This window comes from Mustela putorius, unplaced genomic scaffold (assembly GCF_011764305.1).
Source record: "Mustela putorius furo isolate JIRA1106 unplaced genomic scaffold, ASM1176430v1.1 tig00000873_pilon_pilon_pilon, whole genome shotgun sequence".
In the NCBI taxonomy this organism is placed as follows: Eukaryota; Metazoa; Chordata; class Mammalia; order Carnivora; family Mustelidae; genus Mustela; species Mustela putorius.
In genome coordinates, this window is record NW_025421504.1 from 5,338,978 (window position 1) to 5,358,183 (window position 19,206).

At 45.6% G+C, this 19,206-nt stretch overlaps 1 protein-coding gene across 13 annotated transcripts in view; it reads right to left on the bottom strand.

Annotated features, from left to right (window-relative positions):
* Positions 1-19,206, bottom strand: part of UNK (unk zinc finger) — a 32,657-nt gene that overhangs the window by 12,950 nt on the left and 501 nt on the right. For 4 of the 13 annotated variants that reach the window (XM_045085899.1, XM_004748885.3, XM_045085890.1 and 1 more), the window contains exons 2-4: positions 1,693-1,902; positions 655-831; positions 370-500 (exon numbers count right to left, since the gene is read on the bottom strand). In XM_045085899.1, the coding sequence (XP_044941834.1) occupies positions 370-500; positions 655-831; positions 1,693-1,902 (518 nt within the window). Of the gene's footprint in view, positions 1-369; positions 501-654; positions 832-1,692; positions 1,903-7,784; positions 8,463-13,166; positions 14,471-14,593; positions 14,758-15,046; positions 15,302-16,355; positions 19,203-19,206 lie in introns of those variants that run through there. The other 9 variants (XM_045085896.1, XM_045085895.1, XM_045085894.1 and 6 more) reach the window with 9 other exon arrangements.

Consider the following 19,206-nt stretch of genomic DNA (forward strand, 5'->3'; position numbering starts at 1 on the left):
AGGGGGCCAGAGGCAGGGGTCATGTAGGTGAGGCAGGAGAAGCCAGGAGCTCAGACCAGGAGCTCACACCGCCTCATGTGCCAATGCCAAGACTGAGACCCACCCCCCCCACCAGAGACACTCAAGGCTCACAGGATCAAAAAGGGCAGCGTCACGAGGGTCAACAACACACGTACATAAGCACGCCTACGGGCAAGGCATGTCTGGAGAAACTCCCCAGAAACGCCCCGAATGGAAGGGCTGTGGCTGGCTGCAAGGTGGGATGAAGAAGTGGCGGTGAGCCAAACCCTTAGGGCCGCTCCGGGCAGAAGAGGAGAGGAACAGACACTGGGCAGGAGGAGGCACAGCCATCTGTGGGGCCACCTTTACCTTGCCACCGTGGCTCCTCGCTGAGGATTTTTTCTATCATAGCGTGGCTCGCAGCCCCAGCTGTCTGGCCCTCTGTGCTGCCCTCTACTGCGGTCTGGCCGTTCTGCAAGGCCTCCATGGCCTGGAGCTCTCTGGGAGGAAAGGAGAGGACAGAGAGTGGGGACGGGGCATGAGGGGAGACCCAGAGTGCCGGCCCCTGCACTCCATCTACGGCAGTCCCCGTGTCAGCAGCCAGGGCCCCCACCCTGGCCCAGAGCCATGAGCCCAGCATGGCATCCAGCCCACCTGATGTCGTAGACAGGGGAACGGAGGTCATGGGGCCCGTGGGCAAAAGCGCAGTGCAGGCCGTTTTTGGTGCAGTTGCCTTTTGAGTCTGTCTCGTGGATACAGATTCCAGTTTTGTAGTAGCGGAGGTGGTACCTGCGCTCAGTGTCCCCTGTGGTCCTGTGCAGGAATGGGCACCTGAAACGTTGTGTATGGGGTGGGGGGTCACTCACCTTTGCCCCATGGAACCTGGGCCATTAGCCCACGAGCGCCACCTCCCCCCTGAAGTCTCTCCCCACCACCCGGACGGCGCGCTGGTTGAGGAGGCCAGCGCTGACAGGCCCTGCTTCGGGGACAGAACCCCCGCTCCCACCACCTGTCAGACGCTGTAGCTTGAAGGGGGCCCACAAGGGCCCAGGATTCCCACTTCAGCCTGCTTAGCGAGTCCTCTCGGGCTACTTGGCCAGGGCCCTGGGCTGACTTGAAGAAAAGCTCCGGGGGTGGGGGGGGGCACATTCCTGGGAGAACAAGTGCTGCCTGGATCTGCAGCGCTCCACAGAGAACGGCCTGCTCCGAGCATGGGCCACCTCTCATGCCCCAGTGCTTCACCAGGCTGGGGGCACGGGGCTCAGGGGGTGGGAGAGAATAAGCCTTGGACCTCTGGGAAAAGTGTGAGTACAGGGATGGCTCAGTGAGCTGTACCCACAGATCCCCAGCAGTGCTTCCCACTACACCTCTGCAGGGCTCAAACAAGCAGGGTCAACAAACATTCCCTCTCAGTGATGTGCCCAGGCCTGCCTTTTCTTCTACTTAGGAGAAGAAAAGGCTATACAGGTTTCCCAAAAGTGGGTAAAGAAGAAGAGGACTCCCCCACAGGATGGCGGGGTCTGAGCCCCAGGTCCAGGCCACAGGAAGGCAGGCCGGGCAACAGGAGTACTCCCCAAAGTAGCCTCTGGCTGGCTTCCCAGACTCTGCCCGACCTGTTCTGAGGGCACCTGACCCAGGAGACATAAGGCTCCTCTGAGGGCAGGTTCCGGGGGGCGGGGGTGGGACACTCACTCGTCGCCCTCCGGGCAGAGGCCTGTGGCCTCGTCGTACTTGGTGCAGTAGACGTCCGGGCTGTAGTTGAAGGTGCCGTCCCGACGGCGGATGGAACGGCGACGTCGCTGGTTCACGAAGTGCCAGTGGAAGCAGGTGTAGGGCCGGTGCTGAGTGCATTTGTGCTGCACGAAGAGTGGGCACTGCTCTGTGCGGAATTCCTTCAGGTACCTGCAGGGAGAGCCCCCGCGGAGGGTGGGCCAGGAGCAGAGACTTAAGCCCCTTGCTTCCCAGCAAGAAGTGAGCCACCAAGTCCTCTGAGGGCCCTACGCTGGGGTGCTAGTTCCATTAGGACAGCGGCAGAAGCCCAGAGCTAAGGGTGGACCTTAGCATCCAGACCCCTCCCAGTACCCCGATCCCAAGCCAGCCTGAAGAGCGAGAACCACAGACCACAGGTGTCAGCGGTCTCCCATGGCAGCCAGTGGAGGCCTTAACCAGCGGCTTAGCTCTCTGAGACCTGCCTGAGGTTTCCCAGGCCAAACCACTGATCACAGGGCTGCAAACAAGAGCATGAGGAGCTTTTCCCTAACTCCTGTAGGGCCCTCTGCTGCCTAGGGGACCCAGATCCCTGAGGGTCTCATCTGTCCCAGGAGTAGGGGTGAGGCTCCAGGCTGAGGGCTAGGGAGGCTCCTACTTTGGAACTGAAAGTCACAAGGCATTCCTCTGAACTACTGAGTCAGAAAAAAAAAGGTCCTGTCTACCTGCTGGCTCCCAGAGACACTTCCTAGCATGACACAGGTTCGTGCCTGGGAAGGAGCTCCTTTTACAGAAGCATCTGCAGGGACTCTTCCTCCCAGCCTTGCCTGCCCCCAATGGTCTCCCAACTGCACACCCACAGCAGCTGGGGCGGTTTACATCCTGACTACCCCGGAGACTTGGGGGCACTGCCCTTTTGGCCTCCTCCCAACCTCGGTCCCTCTACTCTGCACATAACAGCCAAGAGACCCCAATAGAGCACTCGCCCATGCACCACCCAGTGGAGGGCCCCAGACCCACTTACCCCCTTTACAGAACATGCCATCCATCTGTGTTTTGGCTCACTCTATGTATCCAGGTGAAGGGGGTCTTAGACTTGGGAGCCCCTACACAGCGGGGACAGGCAGGCAGTGTAGTTCTCTTTATTCATTCCCTTAAGCCCTAACAATGCAGGCAACAAATGGCTTGATAGAGGGCATCTGATGCCAGCTAAGAGGATGATTCTAGAAGGCACAGAAGATTGTGTGCAGAAGGCGGCACAGAGGGAGCAACAACCTGAAGGCTTGGAGCCGCACCCGAACTAGAAGGCATGGGACAAAGGTGAGAGGATGTGGCTCACGGCCGGATACTGGGGGCCTGACTAGTCTGGGCGTACAGAAGGTATAGGGACAGGCAGATTGAGGGTGAGACTTTCCAGACAAGTTTTCTTTAACGCTAACGAAAAGTGCTGAAAAACCCTCTCCTCATTGATGTGTGGAGTGTGTTCAGACGTATGCACTGGGCAGGGGAAGCTAGGGCTGGGTGCTCCCTGAAGAACGGTTTAAGGGGCAGTAAAAACTTCCAAATAGAGCCTGCTGCTCATGCAGCACACGTTTATTGAGTAGCTACTAGGTGCAAGCACGGTAGCACGCACTGAGGACCCTAATGAAGAAGCAGATCCTTGCCCCTGAAAGCCCATAATTTCTTGGGAGAGACATACAAGTAACAGGCAGAATCAATCAAGTGCGGGAAAGGTTCTAAAGGGGGTTGGCTGAGGGTTCCTTGGGAACCCAGCACCAAGGGCACAGGCTAGGACAGAGGAAGGGAAATGGGGAGGTGCTAGTGGGTGAAGAATGTGGGAAGGATGTTTAAGGCAAAGGGCTAAGTATGAGCTTAGAAAGTATGTTTGGGTCCAGAGTTCCAAGTACCTTTGTGGGATGTGAGTGGGGTGGAGAGGAACTGGAAAGGGGAAGGAGGTAAGGTGTGGTGCCGGAACACAAGGTCTTCCTTTCTGTCTGGTGAGAGAGAAAGCTGTACCTCGTGCGGCACCCACGTCCCAAACCCTGGCACTGAGACGGGACAGCCACCTTCCTAACCCCTGGCTCCTCCCTCCTGGGCAGCACATACTTCATTTGACTCTGGACCCACTAGGAGACGAACTCAGGAGCTAAGAGGTGGAAAATGAAAGAGAAGGAAGCAGAGTCCGGGGCCAGGAGCAGAGAAGAGTGAAGAGCAGTTAGGACTGTCAGACCCCGGGACACCCAGTTAAATCAGAACTTCAGATAAACCAAGCATTTCAGGGGGCACACTAATAATAAAAATGTACCCATTATTTGAAATTGCAATATAACCGGCATCCTGTATTTTTATCTGCTAAACGTGCCAACCCTGAGTGGTACTTGTCTGCTTGGTATCAGTGCCTCAGTAAAAAACCAGGAGGCAGCCAGGGAAGAACTCTAAGATGTGGTCCCCCTGACTTTGGGCATAGTCTGTCCTCTTGGAGGAGAGCCTCGGCAACATGCTTGCTTGGGACAGCCCTGTCCACAGTGCCACACACAAATACCAGGGCTCCCCAAGGGCACTGACTCGCAGGGATACCAGAGGACAGACAAGAGGCAACAAATGGTCTCACGTTAAGTGGTAGGCCAGGGACTTTGTACTTTTTAATAAACCAGTCTCTGCTTCCAGCCTCTCCCCCTATCCAATTTCTACTACACAGCATTCCTTTATTCTTCCTAGAGCCCAAATTTAATTCTCACTTTCTTAAAAGTCTTTTAGTTTCCCCCAGTAGTTCCAGATAAACATGGACTATTCAGCCTGGCATTCTAGGCCCTAAGCATCTGGCCCAGTATTTTTTTTCCAGCCTTATTTCCCTTGATTCCTCTCCATTCCAGCTGTTAAAACTGGAGTCCTTGGTGTCTTGCAAATAGATCTTTAACTTCCCTTTATGTCCCTTTCCTTACCTGCAGACCTCTTTCGAGACTGACTTCAACGGTAATAAATCTGATACCACTACCTCCACGGTGCCTTGGCTTCCACTGGTCCTCCCCTTTCTGCCCTTATCCTCAGCTAAAAGTTAGAATCTCTGAAGTTTTGTCAGCATGTTCTCTAGACATTTTTATAGCCTTTATCCTGCAATGCATATTAATAATCGTACATTTTTCTCTACTACTAGATTATAAAATCCTTGGCAGCAAGTAAGAACCAAATAGTCTGCTGGATGAACACAAGAACTGAAGTCACAGAAAAGGCAAAGCCCGCAGAACCCCTACAGCTTTAGGATACCGCCAGCAGACAAAGCAGCAGACAAAGCGCGGAGAGGTGAGAGCCTCATCCCCATTCCCTTGTGAAAAGCACCACACTGCAGGAAACCTGCAACTCTGCACATAGGGCAGAATATCCTGCAGAAAAGCCCTCATGAGAGAAGGGGCTGAGTGACCAAATTCATGCAGACACAGAGCCCACTTTTAGCCAACGACAATCAGGAGAGAAACTTCTAACATTTTTGCTAAAACCGTGAATGGAACTGTACCACCCCCTACCTAGGAATCAAAACACTTGTCCAGAATTTCCCATCCTCCCCCTCCCACTCTGACCCTGTGCTCACAGGCAATGCAGTGCCCAGGATGCAGGGAGAAAAGCACTTAGAAATCACTTTCCTATTCTCATGGATTGAAATGAACCAAACTGTCACTGTTATGCTCCAACTCATCTCTACATCTTAAGGCTTTGAAAGTTCAAGATCTAAGGAACTAAACAGGTTGAAATTCACTCTAATTCAACCAACTCTCGGGAAACCCAAGAAGTCCTGGGGTCTGAGGAGAGAAGACATACCAACTACTCACTCTCCCTGCCAGCTCTGAGGAAGGCACAAGGGCCACACCACCAAGCTCTTCACACTCCCATCTCCTGGGAATACCCACACTCAGGGGTAAAAGCCAGGAACACAGAACAGTTCCAAACTGCAAGGCCTTGGTGAACTACTATGGCTAGAGTAAGTCCAGACACCACACAGGCCCTGGGCAAGTAAGAGCTCTGTTCGAGAAAGCCACGCCTTCAATCAGAAAAAGGGATGGACCTCGACTGCTCAGAGATTTACCTTTTCTAAGCAGTGCCCGTCACGTCTGCCCAGTCTGCCCATGGCTGAGCTTAAATCAAAGCTACCTTTCACTCCTTTTCAGGACATCACATTAATTATCCCACCACTGGTTTATCTGTAAATGCAAAAGATTATTATGAAAGTCACATGCCCACTTATAAAAACTTTAGAAAACTGGCAAAGTTGCCCTTGATCCCATCACTAATGTTATCAGCCTTTTGGTAAATTTTCTCTTGGTGTTTTTACACAGATATGACCATACTGTACCTATCATATTGTTATCCCACTTTATACAACTATTAATACTTTTCCTAAAATCTTTTCAAATCAAATATATGAAGCCTCATTAAAAAAATCAAAAGTACTGGGGTGCCTGGGTGGCTCAGTGGGTTAAGCCGCTGCCTTCGGCTCAGGTCATGATCTCAGGGTCCTGGGATCGAGCCCTGCGTCAGGCTCTCTGCTCTGCAGGGAGCCTGCTTCCCTCTCTCTCTCGCTCTCTGCCTGCCTCTCTGCCTACTTGTGATCTCTATCAAATAAATAAATAAAATCTTTAAAAAAAAAAATCAAAAGTACTTTCAATATTTATTGGGTTATTTTTATTTTCCAAAACTGTAAGTAACAGCAAAAAGCAGGCTACTGGAAATCTAAATTCAATCACTTGCTCCAGTAACAGTGATAGCGCATAAGGGATTAATAAATTCAGAAAATTACATCACCCCGAAGGAGGTGTTCTATCAAGCTTGTATCAAGCATTCAACTGCTACCAGTTCAATTTCCAGCTAAACCTTAAATCCTATTCCACACTAACTTAATAGATTTATCAGTGTGGGTGTTTCACACAAAGAGAATTTAAATAAACAGAAAAGTATCAGAAGTGACAGAAAAACTACATATGTTGGGGCACCTTGGTGGCTCAGTGGGTTAAAGCCTCTGCTTTGGCTCAGATTATGATCCCAGGGTCTGGGATCGAGCCCCGCATCGGGCTCTCTGCTCCACGGGGAGCCTGCTTCCTCCTCTCTCTCTCTGCCTGTCTCTCTGTCTACTTGTGATCTCTGTCTGTCAAGTAAATAAATAAAATCTTTAAAAAAAAAAGAAAGAAAAACTACATATGTTTAGAGGCAATGGGGAGAAAGGAGCTGGTATTCTAATCCCTATCTAGTTCCCCCACGGATTCTAGAATAGTGTTGCATGGCCTCACTTGGGCTCTACTGCTTTGCTGCCCCTGACCTATTCTCTTCCCCAACAACAAACCAGACTACAGCAGGGTCAGCAAACTTTTCCTATAAAGGACCAGTTAGTATTTTAGACCTTGAGGGCCAGGAGGCCAAACTGAGAATAGTATGTACTCACAGAACAAGAGAAAACAAACTTCCACATTTTTTGATGAAATTCAAAACATAGTAATTGACTACGAGTTTTGTAGAGGCTCTAATAAGATAAGATTTGGAAAGTTAAGGTCCCTTCATCAAACTGATTACAAATGTTGGGGCGCCTGGGTGGCTCAGTGGGTTAAGCCTCTGCCTTCGGCTCAGGTCATGATCCCGGGGTCCTGGGATAGAGCCCCACATGGGGCTCTCTGCTCAGCGGGGAGCCTGCTTCCTTCTCTCTCTTCCTGCCTCTCTGCCTACTTGTGATCTCTGTCAAATAAATAAAAAAAACTAAAAAAAAAAAAAAAATCGATTACAAATGTTTATCTGTTAATGCAGACTCTGTCATCAGATTTTATAAATTTCATCTTTGAAAATATCTTTTCACGGGGCTCCTGGGTGGCTCAGTCATTAACTATCTGCCTTCAGCTCAGGTCATGATCCCAGGGTCTTGGGACCAGAGCCCCATGTTGTGCTCCCTGCTCAGGGGGAAGCCGGTTTCTCCCTCTCCTACTTCCCCTGCTTGTGTTCCCTCTCTCGCTTTGTCTCTCTCTGTCAAATACATAAATAAAATCTTTAACAAAAAAAAAAGAAAATGTCTTTCATAGACAGGTACTGCCCAATGCGGTTACCATTCCACAAGCGTGATTTTAATCGAGCACATTCTTCTCTTAGAAGACAGCTATAGAATTCTATTAGAGTCTTGATAGTTGCCTTTTAATCACTTCCAATCGAAGGTTTGATGTAAACTCTTTAGTTGCCAGGTAAATGGATTCTGAAATAAGGAAATTTCTTTTGCATCCACATCCAGCAGCAAGATCACTGCTGGAACAGTAGTTTGTGTTCAGAAATCATCCACAGTAACTTTGTGTAGGAATGGAAATCTTGCCTTTAAACTGAAGTGTATAAAGTAGCTTGACATGACATGATTCAAACATTAGATGTCGAAGAAACTTTACTACAACTTACGATTTGCAAAGAGGCTGTTTGCCTTGCAATTTTAGCCTTATCAAGTATGCAGAAAAAGCCAATTTCCAAAGCTTTTCAACATTCAAGAATAGTGGCTGAGAATCATTCTTCTCACTCAGAAAAGTTTCAGCATCAGCCCTGAACTCAGGAATTTACAAGAAAACTTTACCACTGTTCAGCCATCAGACTACGGTATAGTAGGGCATGCCAGAATATTCAGCTTCTCTAACAAAAAGTCATGGCATTGACTATCATGGTGAAGTCCACGAGAGGAAGTAAAGTTCATTGCTGACTCTTAACAGTTCAGTAACGGTGGATTCAAATATTTTTCTGCAAAATACCTGCGGATGAATACAATGAATAAGTCTACAGGCTTTAAAGAGCTTACGTTCTCAAAAGCTTTGTTTATTTGGCCAGTTATATCTTTTTCTGCTCCATACCTCTATTCTTACCACCATCAGCTGGAACAGATATTAGCAGATCATACTTCAGGATGTACTGAGTTTTTAACTTTTTTGAAAATATTCTCAGCTGTCATTGTTTTGTTTTGTTTTTTAATTCAGCTGTCACTGTTTTAAGTAACTATTCACTGATGCTAATTCTTCAGGCACTTCAGATCAGGCACTGACTCCATGAAGGAATCAACTGAACAGTTAACAGTGACATCTGTTGACTCATCAAGAGCCGAAGGAAAACCACATGAAATCATTTGCCTGGTATTGTGACTACTGCTATTCCTCCCACGGACTTCCACATTTGAGAAGTTGTTCTTAACAAAAGGCTAATGCTTTTAAACAAGTTTGTTTGCTCAGGAGAAGTTTCTTCAGCTGCTGCAATTACACACAATGTAATTCACTCAGTATCATCAGTATCAGTATCATCAGGACAGCTTTCCTAGCTCAGCTAATCAATGAGCCACTCGAGAAACCTACTCCAGTCATAGCCTCATTTTCTTTTTTGTGAAGAAATTCTGCTGTGATGAAAACAGTCCCTTTAAGATTTCTAATTTTTTTCACCATTTCCTTCCTATGCACTGGGACTATAATGACAACTCCTTAGTCTGGTAATGTTGATTGGTCTCACAGCACAGCTTTTACTAAGACAGCTTTGCCATCTAATTTAGTTACAAAAGAATTTACACTCCATTGTGCCCTGAAAACATGACATTCCAAAGTCCATTTTTCTCCTCCTCGCTTGTTCTGATTGGCAAGCACTGTTAATAAGGAATAAACAAAACACCGTGGTGTGCTAATACACAGCACACTGCAAACACTGAAACACTGTCACGTTTTAAGAGTGTCCTTGCCATCTGTAGTACACCGAACTGCAGTACCATGCAAGGAGAGTGCCATGTGCGGTTTCTGCCACAACTACGGAATCCTGCAGTTACGGTGCAAAAACAGCTGGACAACATGGAAACCAATGGGGGTGGGGGGTTCCATTAAAGCTTTATTTCTGCATCCCCAAATGTGAAATTCACATAATTTTCATGTGTCATGAAATAATATCGATTCTTTTTCAACCATTAAAAATGTAAAAAACCATTAAAAATGTAAAACTGGGTGGCTCAGTAGGTTAAAGCGTCTGCCTTCGGCTCAGGTCATGATCTCAGGGTCCTGGGATCGAGCCCCGCATCGGGCTCTCTGCTCAGCGGGGAGTCTGCTTTCCCCTTCTCTCTCTGCCTGCCTCTCTGCCTACTTGTGATCTCTCTCTGTCAAATAAATAAATAAAATCTTAAAAAAAAAAAAGTAAAAGCCATTCTTAGCTCACAGGCCATACAAAGACAGGCAGCAGGCTGCATTCGGCATTACGAGCTGTAGTTTGCCGACTTCTGCTCTGGAGTTGGTGTTCCCCAACAGGCCATAGCCCTCCCTTCACATCCCTACACTTCTGATCATATCGCTCCTGGGGTTTGGATCCCCCTGTGGCTTCCTCTCCATATGAGGGTTCCCTGACACAGCCCACTGGAGTTAGTCACGCTCCTTCCAGGTTTCCACTACAAGGTATGACTACAGCCCAGAGAGCCCCTAGAACAGTTGATTTCAACTGCTTTGTATGTCACCATGTCTATCATTTCTGCACCTCTGCAAGAGCTGGCCCACAGCAGATATTCAAGAGAAGTTAGAGCTTCGCAAGTGGTACAAGCCTGGTCCACAGCAGCTGTACACTAACCCACCAAACAGAAGCAATTCCGATCTCTGATTTAAGTGCTTCTCCTGGAGACTTATAAACCAGTAACCTCTCCAGCTACCTTCCCCACAATGTCTGCACAGCCTTGTTCCTCACCCTGAATGCTAATTTTGAGATCAGACTCACACGCAGAATAGAAAAGTAACCAGGATTGTTCTGTAATTCCTGGGAATGTGTGATCACTAGAGATATATTAAATTCCTTTTTCTTTTTCCTCCAAAAACTAAGGGGTATTATGACGACTATTTGGCAAAAACTGGGTACAAACCAAAGATTTATCAAGAAAAATTATGGAAGTATGTCACCAGACTATAACTGGGGGAGAGGGGACCTAGAAGGGAAAATACATCCAGTATTACTGACATTAGAAGTTATCTTGACTTTTCTTTATTGAATTATGATTAATAACTTATAGAATTAAAACCTTTTTGTTCGTTAAGAAATTCACAATATTGCGGCACCTGGGTGGCTCAGTCGTTAAGCGTCTGCCTTTGGCTCAGATCATGATATATATGTATATATATATATATATATATATATATATATATATATATATATATATAATGGGTTGAGTGTCTGCCTTAGGCTCAGGCCATGATCCCAGGGTTCTGGGATCGAGCCCCGCATCGGACTCTTTGCTTGGTGGGGAGCCTGCTTCTCCCCCTACCCGCCCCGCCGCTGCCTGCCTCTCTGCCTACTTGTGATCTCTGTCAAATAAATAAAACCTTTAAAAAAATTTTTTAAAAAGACTAAATAAAGCTAAAATTTAATTGGCAAATATTTGGACAATTCCGAAAAAGCACTATAGGGCTATAGAGATTTGGTTTCCAAATCTCAGGTGCTCCTGGTTTAAAACATTCTCTCTGGCAGAAAAGCAAGCTCAGATAGTACTGCAAATAAAGTCAGCGTCTAATGAATCTGAGTATGTCTGAACATTTAAGGTAGGCTTTGATTCTGTAACTGACTTTTAGCCAGAGTTCATATAGTAGGACCTCAGAGCCAGTGTGTACCTCCTGGATACAACGGAACTATCCTAACACACAGAAACATAAACAGGAACCTCAAGTTTAAGTGCTACAGGCACTTACAAAAGCAAAGGCTTTCACATGGGGGCGCCGTTCATGGGAAAATGACTGCAGCCCACTCTTCACTGGGAAAGGTCTGACACCTGTGAGCTGGCCTGGAGAACTGAATGATGAATGGCCTGAATGATACAGTGCTGGCAGTCAGTCCTCCATGTCCCTACTTCCTTCTTCCTAGGACTGTGCCCTTGACCCAAAGATTTTGGAACTGATAAAACTGAGGAGAGAAAATTCACAGAAGGTTCACTCATATCACTGATTCTGGAGAAAGTATGTGAGGAGTACTGAAAACCCTGGTTCATTCTTCCCTAAATAATACCTTGACTTGGGGCGCCTGGGTGGCTCAGTGGGTTAAAGCCTCTGCCTTCGGCTCAGGTCATGATCCCAGGGTCCTGGGATCGAGCCCCACATCGGGTTCTCTGCTAAGCAGGGAGCCTGCTTCCTCCTCTCTCTCTGCCTGTCTCTCTGCCTACTTGTGATCTCTGTCTGTCAAATAAATAAAATCTTTAAAAGAAAAAAAAATAATAATAATACCTTGACTTAATTCAGTCTTCCTGGCCTGAAAAACCCCCAATTTGATGAATGTGTGAGTATATACATTTGAATTGCTGTGTTATTTTGTACACTGTTTTCTGTAAAACAAAGTCTTTGGCCCTGTAAGAGCAGATCTGTTTCGTTCGGAACACCAGTCCATCATGTAGAATACAAGCAGTGGACAGAGGCTACTGGAAGAAGGGCACCTGGAGTGAAATTTGAATGGACACAGAGGGGAGGAATATGTTCTCTTAAGACAACACTGACCCACATGTACCCTAGGAACTGATGAATCCACTTCGGAGTAGATGTAGCTAAAGCAGCATTTGGTTAAGGCTGTTGAAGGAGGTAGCAATGAAACTGAAAGCAGTAACTTGGGTCTTGTTCAAATATTTGTAAGAATGATACACTGTGCTAAATGCCATGTGCTCTTTTAAGCACTTCACATATATTAACTCACTTAGACCTTGTAACAACTCCATGAGGTAGGTACCATTAGTATCCTCAGGAAAATGACATACAAAGAGGAAAGTCACTTGCCTAAGGTCCCACAGCTAGTAAGTGGCAGAGCTAGGCTTCAAACCCAATCAGTCTGGCCCTGCAGTCAGTACTCTTAAACACTGCACTGTTAATTACGCTTTTCTCAATTGAGCTACAAAGAAAAACAACAGTAAGGGCAGATAAGCATAAGTGATTCTCTAGAAGCTGTTCAAAATATGTTAGGGATTTTTTGTTTTTAAAGATTTTTATTTATTTGACAGCGATCACAAGTGGGCAGAGAGAGAGGGGGAAGCAGGCTCCCTCCTCAGCAAAGAGTCTGATGCAGAGCTTGATCCCAGGACCCTGGGACCATGACCTGAGCCGAAGGCAGAGGTTTTAACCCACTGAGCCACCCAGGGGCCCCTGTAAGGGAGTTTTTAACAGGCCATAATTACAATAACCATGAAATAAGTTACTAAAAATAAAAAACAAAAATGTTAACTTTAACATACTCTCCTGGAAATTTAATATTCATTTTATATATTCATTATAAAGTACTCTTTAGTTCAATCATAAAATTTAAATTTTGGATTTTTTTAAAGTAAGAAAATACAAGCATGGGCTTCTACTTTATATTTGGATAGACTGATTTACACAAATCCTAATGTGGTGGGCTACCAAATACTTGGCACCTCTAAGCAGTAAAAGTTACATCAAAAAGACATAGCAATATTCTTACCATTATTAATAAAAACTTACATATAAAAACTACTATTTGAAACTTTTACATCATAAAACACCAGGCCAAAAGATTTTCTCAACCTCTTCTTTGCTAAGCATAGCTACATCTCCTCCATGGGGGTAGTTCTGTGACAAGGCCAAAATCTCACCAGAAGGTGGGCACATGGGCCTTTCCCCTCCTCATCAGCAGTCAATTTGTTAGGACTCATGTTGGCCACATGGTGTTTCAAATACTAGTAGGAAACAAATGAGTCGACTTAGGAACACAAAAAGTAAATTGTAATATAAAGAATAAGGAAAGGGATGAAACATTTCAAATAAGCTCAGATAGGACATGTTGATACTATCACAGGCCTGAGTATCTTCTTTATCTCCTAAATAAGTTGAGCCCCAGCAGGAAAAAGGTCACCTCACAGAGAATGCTATGAGATTTTTAAGTCGCTAGACTCCTTTCCATCTTCTCTTCCTCATCAGCTCTTGATACTGCTGTCAAATTCTACACACTGGCAAAGAAAAAAGGGGTGAAAGTTGAGGGATTGTATAAAGAAATAATAAAAAATTTGTGATTATTAGAACTAAAATATAGCCACTGATAGAATTTAAAATGCCTAAAACATGTGGCTCGTCCTTAAAGAAATGTCAATGTGAACATTAAAACACCATAAACTACCTGAGAGTGAAATTCATCACATTTCAGCAAGAACAACTTTCTATCTCCCACCCACTCTAGGAAGCTCAGTTCGTTTTTACACAGGCAGTCGTGCTTGTTCCTTACAACGGCTATCAATTCAGAGACAAAGTGAAGTACAACCACCAACATCCAGGAGTCTCAAACTTGCTGAATATGCACTTCTTATCTCAAAGGATCTCCTCGGACCCAGAACACGGGTCATTCACCTAGAATGGATATAAAAGGACTGAGCTATTGAGAAGGCTGGAAAAGGGGCACCAAGGAGGTTCTCATAAACTGTAGGCTCTCCACACCAAACCATGCTGCCAAGCCCTGACAGGCCACATGAGCCTGACAGACTCTCACGTGCTGATTTTTTTAAAAAATACTTTTTAAAACAATAACTGAGATATAACTGACACAACATAAAAATTTCACAATTTTAAAGTGTACGTCTCAGTGCTTCTTAGGATATTCACCATGTTGTAGCATTACTATCACTATCTAATTCCAGAACATTCCATCACCCCCCAAATGAACCCCATACCTATTATCATATGTACTGATTTTACCCACACTTTCTCCGCAGATCTCTCTGTGGCCCATGCAGGTATTTAAAGATGGCTGGCTGGTGTGAATCTACACAGTATCTCTATGGTAAGAAAACAAGAAAGCTACATTGTCCAGAAGGATACTGAACCGAAATTCTTGGCATTTTTAGCAATTACACTAATGTAATGTTTATATATTGGCTAAGAATGGCAGAGAAACTTACATTCAACATCCATCTTCACTTAACACATTAGTGTGCCCCAAATTCATCCAAGATGTTAAAAGAAGGGAAGACAATGTACTAGGATTAGCCATAACTGTCCATAGTTGCGATTTCAAACTACAGAAGATGCAAATGTAGGAAACCTCCTTTAGTACCAAGCATAGCTGGATTAAAAACAGTAACAACGACAAAACGGAAAACTTAATCATTAAATAAATTCTGCCCCATTTGGGAAAATAATCCCTATACCAGTCCAGTATTTAAAGTAATGCAGCTTTAAATGCAACCTTACTTTTAGCATACTTGTGACCTAGAGCTTCTCCTATGAGAAAAATAACCTTTAGGCAAAGGTCTGGCGGGAAAGCCTGCGGGTATGTGGTGCTCGGGCTGCTGCAGGGTCTCATTACCTAAATGAGCTCACGGCTTCTAAGACACACAGGAAGGAGACCTCACCTTCAGGCATCAGGGTGTTGAAAGCGGGAGGAAGTAGGTCCACGAGGGTGTCTTGCTTTTGTGCACTTATCTGGGGTGCTATTTCCAGAGAAGGAGCTCCTTTATAGAGTGTGCCCAAGATGGATTTCTCTAAGTTGCTCTCAGAGTTGTCCAGCTGCCCTCACCAATAAGTCAGTCTTTGTAGGTTGATAGAAACCACCAGTCAAAGCAGATGCAAATGGATTGTGGGGAAGCCTTCTTTAGTATCTAACATAGCTGGATTAAAACAAAAAAACTTAACCATTAAGCAAATCTTCATTTTAATCATTACTTTCACAGCAAATATCAACTAGGTGCTACACTTGACTCTACCCTTAGCATGGGCACTTAATTATTAATGGGGATTCTGTGGGCCTGAGTGAAGATCACAACGAGCTCTTAATTTTTGTCCCGTAAGAAATTAGTTCTACTTGATAAACAAGTAAACAAGATCCAGAAACATTTATTGGTAACTGAACTCATGCTTGCTGAGGTTGCCTAGCAACACTTCCAGTGACTTCTGTTGTGCAACAAGTTGTACTCTAGTAATGTATTTACAATTTTATTGCAATTTGCAATAATGATTTAAATATGTTTTCATTTCCTGGGTTTTCCAAAACACAGTCTGATGCAATCAAGTAAAATTCGGAACATTTATATGATGTATAAATTAAATTAAAAAAATAAAAATAAAAATATATGATGTATAAATTAACAAATTTGCCTCAAAATAGTTATCTATGGAAGTACTGCCACATTAACCCTGTTTAAAGATGCTCAGGAACAGTCTCTAAGTTTAAAAAAAAAAAAAAAAAAACTTGGCTAGAAGACGCTATAAAGCATTTATCCTCTACCTATAAGAAATCACCCAGTGGCCAGAAAAAGTCCAAAAAAAACCTTCACGAAACTAGAATTACATTTTTCCTTTACCTCAAGGGCATTAATAAGTTTGGGAATCAACTGCAAGCAAAGGAATCCAAAGATGATCTAATGTCTTTAAGGCTTACATCCTGTTATAGGATCAAAATAATGAGGCAGAAACCTGAATATGTTGGAGGGCATGTTTTTTTGGGTGACCTTTCAACCATACACTTAAAATAATATAACTGTTATCCAGTAAAAAATCCAAAGTTAGCTAAATTCGTAGATAGATTTTGGAATGCAATTGCTCCAAAATTTCCCATTCATAAAACCGCTTTAATAAAACTCTTCAAATATAATATACAAGATGGACCTGTTCTGAAAACAGATGGATCAAATTCAGTCTTCATCAAATAAAAGGACAAATTACCTAGCAAGACGTCAGGTGGTTCTTGTACTGGAAGAGGACTGATACGTGCACATTATCATCTGACTGCCTGCTATCGGACACTTGGAGCTGAGTAAGAGGAAATTCTAACAGCCATTTTCTAAAGGGTTGAATTCCTCTGGTCTAGCACAAGTGCCGACTATACCAACTGGCTAAAAGGATTATTTCAAAGTTTTTCTTAAAGCAAGATTATTCATGAGTTTAGGGGGAATATACCAACAAAACTATCTTTCAAACTATGTTATGAATACTCCTCTTGGTTTAGGAAAAAGAGCTAAATTCTAGGATTTTATCTGTGGGGTAAGAAGGCAAGGCAATGTCTATGGAATACTGCCTATGGGAAGGCAACATTTATTTTTGGTAGATTCAACCAAGTTTACCAAGACCGTCTGCCATTATGATGAGTGGCACTCAATTTTTAAACTTTTTTTTGAAGTTTATTTCTTTTTTAAGTAATCTCTACACCCAGTGCGGGGCTCGAACTTACAACCTCAAGATCAAGAGTCACATGCTCTGACTGAGCCAGCCAGGTGCTTCGAGTGGCACTCAGTTTTAAGAGGTTCTTCTGGATTAGTGCAAAGATGGTTGCATAGCACGTTATCTCAAATAATATCAGGCATATAAAACACACAAAGTTAGTGTAATTTATGTACAAGTAAGTTTTAAAAAGTTAAAAAAGAAATTAACCGGTAAAAAAATACAAACATACAAAACAAAACAAACACACACACACACACACACAAAGGGTTTATATCTCTATTCCATAAAGGGATCTATGCAATATAGAAGGCCATATTCGACTGGTACAAATTCTGGAAATTCATGTTGCAAGTGAGAATTTAAAAAATACTGGCCAGCTCAAAATCTTAAATATTAAAAGAAAAATAAAAATATTCCTGTGGTCTAACCTCTAAGGGTAACAAATGGGCTCACCTTTAAAAAAAAAAAAAAAAAAGAGAAAGAAAAAAGAAAAGAAAATCAGTGCCAGTATGTGTACAGGTGCCGACATCTGTATCCTCAAACTCCCTGTGCTCCTAAGACCTTAGATGACAAGGAAATGAAGTTTTCCAAATCATCAAAGCTTTTGAAAGCCCATAAATCTACCAAGGAAGACAAAAGATGTCTACCTCTGATTTTCGGAAATAAAAATGCAAACATATATGCAAATGAAGACTTAACAGGAAATAAAAAGATGGGAACACCCACAACCTCCAATCACCCAGTTAAGCTTGGGCTTTCTGTTGATTTCTAAGCCACCTTGAGAGTCCAGAGTGATTACTCTGCACTTACCCCATAAGCAATGGAAAGAGATTTTAAACAAATAAGCATCAACAGAACAAAAAATCAGTTATTAACATTTACACAGATGTTGACTTGTTTCATCTGTCAATTCCAAATGGTAAGAAAACCCTAATACAGATTCCACAGTCTACTCAATGACACAACGTACAGAGGTTGCTGAAACATAACCCCAAGTATTGTAGGTTACTGAAAAATATGATGCGAGCAACCACTTTATGAAGAAGTTCCAATCATGGGAAGTCTGCAGATTTTCAAATCAAAACCATACTGTGGCTTGACCAAACCACTCAACCGATCAGAAGTCTCTAAGGTAAGATCATTTCACCAAAACCGATGGAAGGACAGCAGAAACAACTCCAGGGAGGAAGGACCCGCAAAGCAATGGCCACAGTAGAAAAGTAACAGTTAACACGAGTCCGACTGTAGCCAAGAAAAGACAGAGCTTCAACTTCTTTCAACCAATAGCAGGGAACCTCACAAAGAAACCAATATGCTTCCTAAAACCCATGTCCCCCAATCCCAGAACAGCTTCCTAACGGGGCTTACTCCGGTGAGTGACACACAGGAGCTCCTCCTGTCTCGTTTAGTTCCCTCTGCTCCCGGCTCACCGGGGGGCAGTACTGGGTGGCTCTCCAGGGCTGCCAGCCTCAGGTCCACCTGGGGGTCCTTCTAAACACGCACAGCACCTGGGAGCGCCAAGCGGAGGCGAGGCGCGCAAGGAGCATTGGAGGCGGGGGACGGGGGGCTGGAAACCAACATTTTGCTGAACAGGAGGGCCCGCCTCTGCAGCTTGCTTTCTCCCGAGGCACCTCGCACTAGGTGGTCCTTTAACGTGCCTGGAAGGACACGAGGAGGCAGGGACCTCCCCTCAGACACAGGCAGATGCCCAGGGAGCGGGTTTTCCATCTACTGGACTCCTGCGGGGCGAGCGTCGGGGTTCCCTCTGCTACCGCACTTCGCTTGGGCCTGAAGACGCGCTCGGACCCCATCGCCCTCGGGGTCCCCGACTCAGGCCGGGTCGGCTGTCCCTGCGAGTTCCCAGCAAGAGGGGCCTCCACAGACAACATACGGGCTTCGGGGACACAAAAGGCCTCCCGGGCACGGAACGCGGGGCGCCTGACAGAACCTCGCGCCATCCGTCATTCGCAGCGGCGGCAGGGCCGGCCCCCGGGGCGCTCATCCTGGTTCTGGGCTGGGCTTCTGATCGCCCCCCAAGGGCCTGATACTGTGGTTTTACGGTCTGAGGAACAGTTAGGCCTCACAGGCCCGGCCTGAGACGTGCGCTCTCCGCACCCCGCACTCCCGCCTTCCCCACTCAGCGGCGGGGCCCGGCTTTCCCGCCCCACGGCCCGACCAGGGGTTGGTAGCAGTTGGAGGCAGTTGGGACCGGCCCCAGCAGGTTGGAACCGGTCTGGGCCGGGCCGGAGGAGGAAGGGGGGGGAGGGAGAGGCCGCCTCGCGCTCTCCCTGCGCGCGTGACTCACGCTGGCCGCTGACGTCAGGCGTGCGCGCGCGGCGGGGGGGGCTCTACG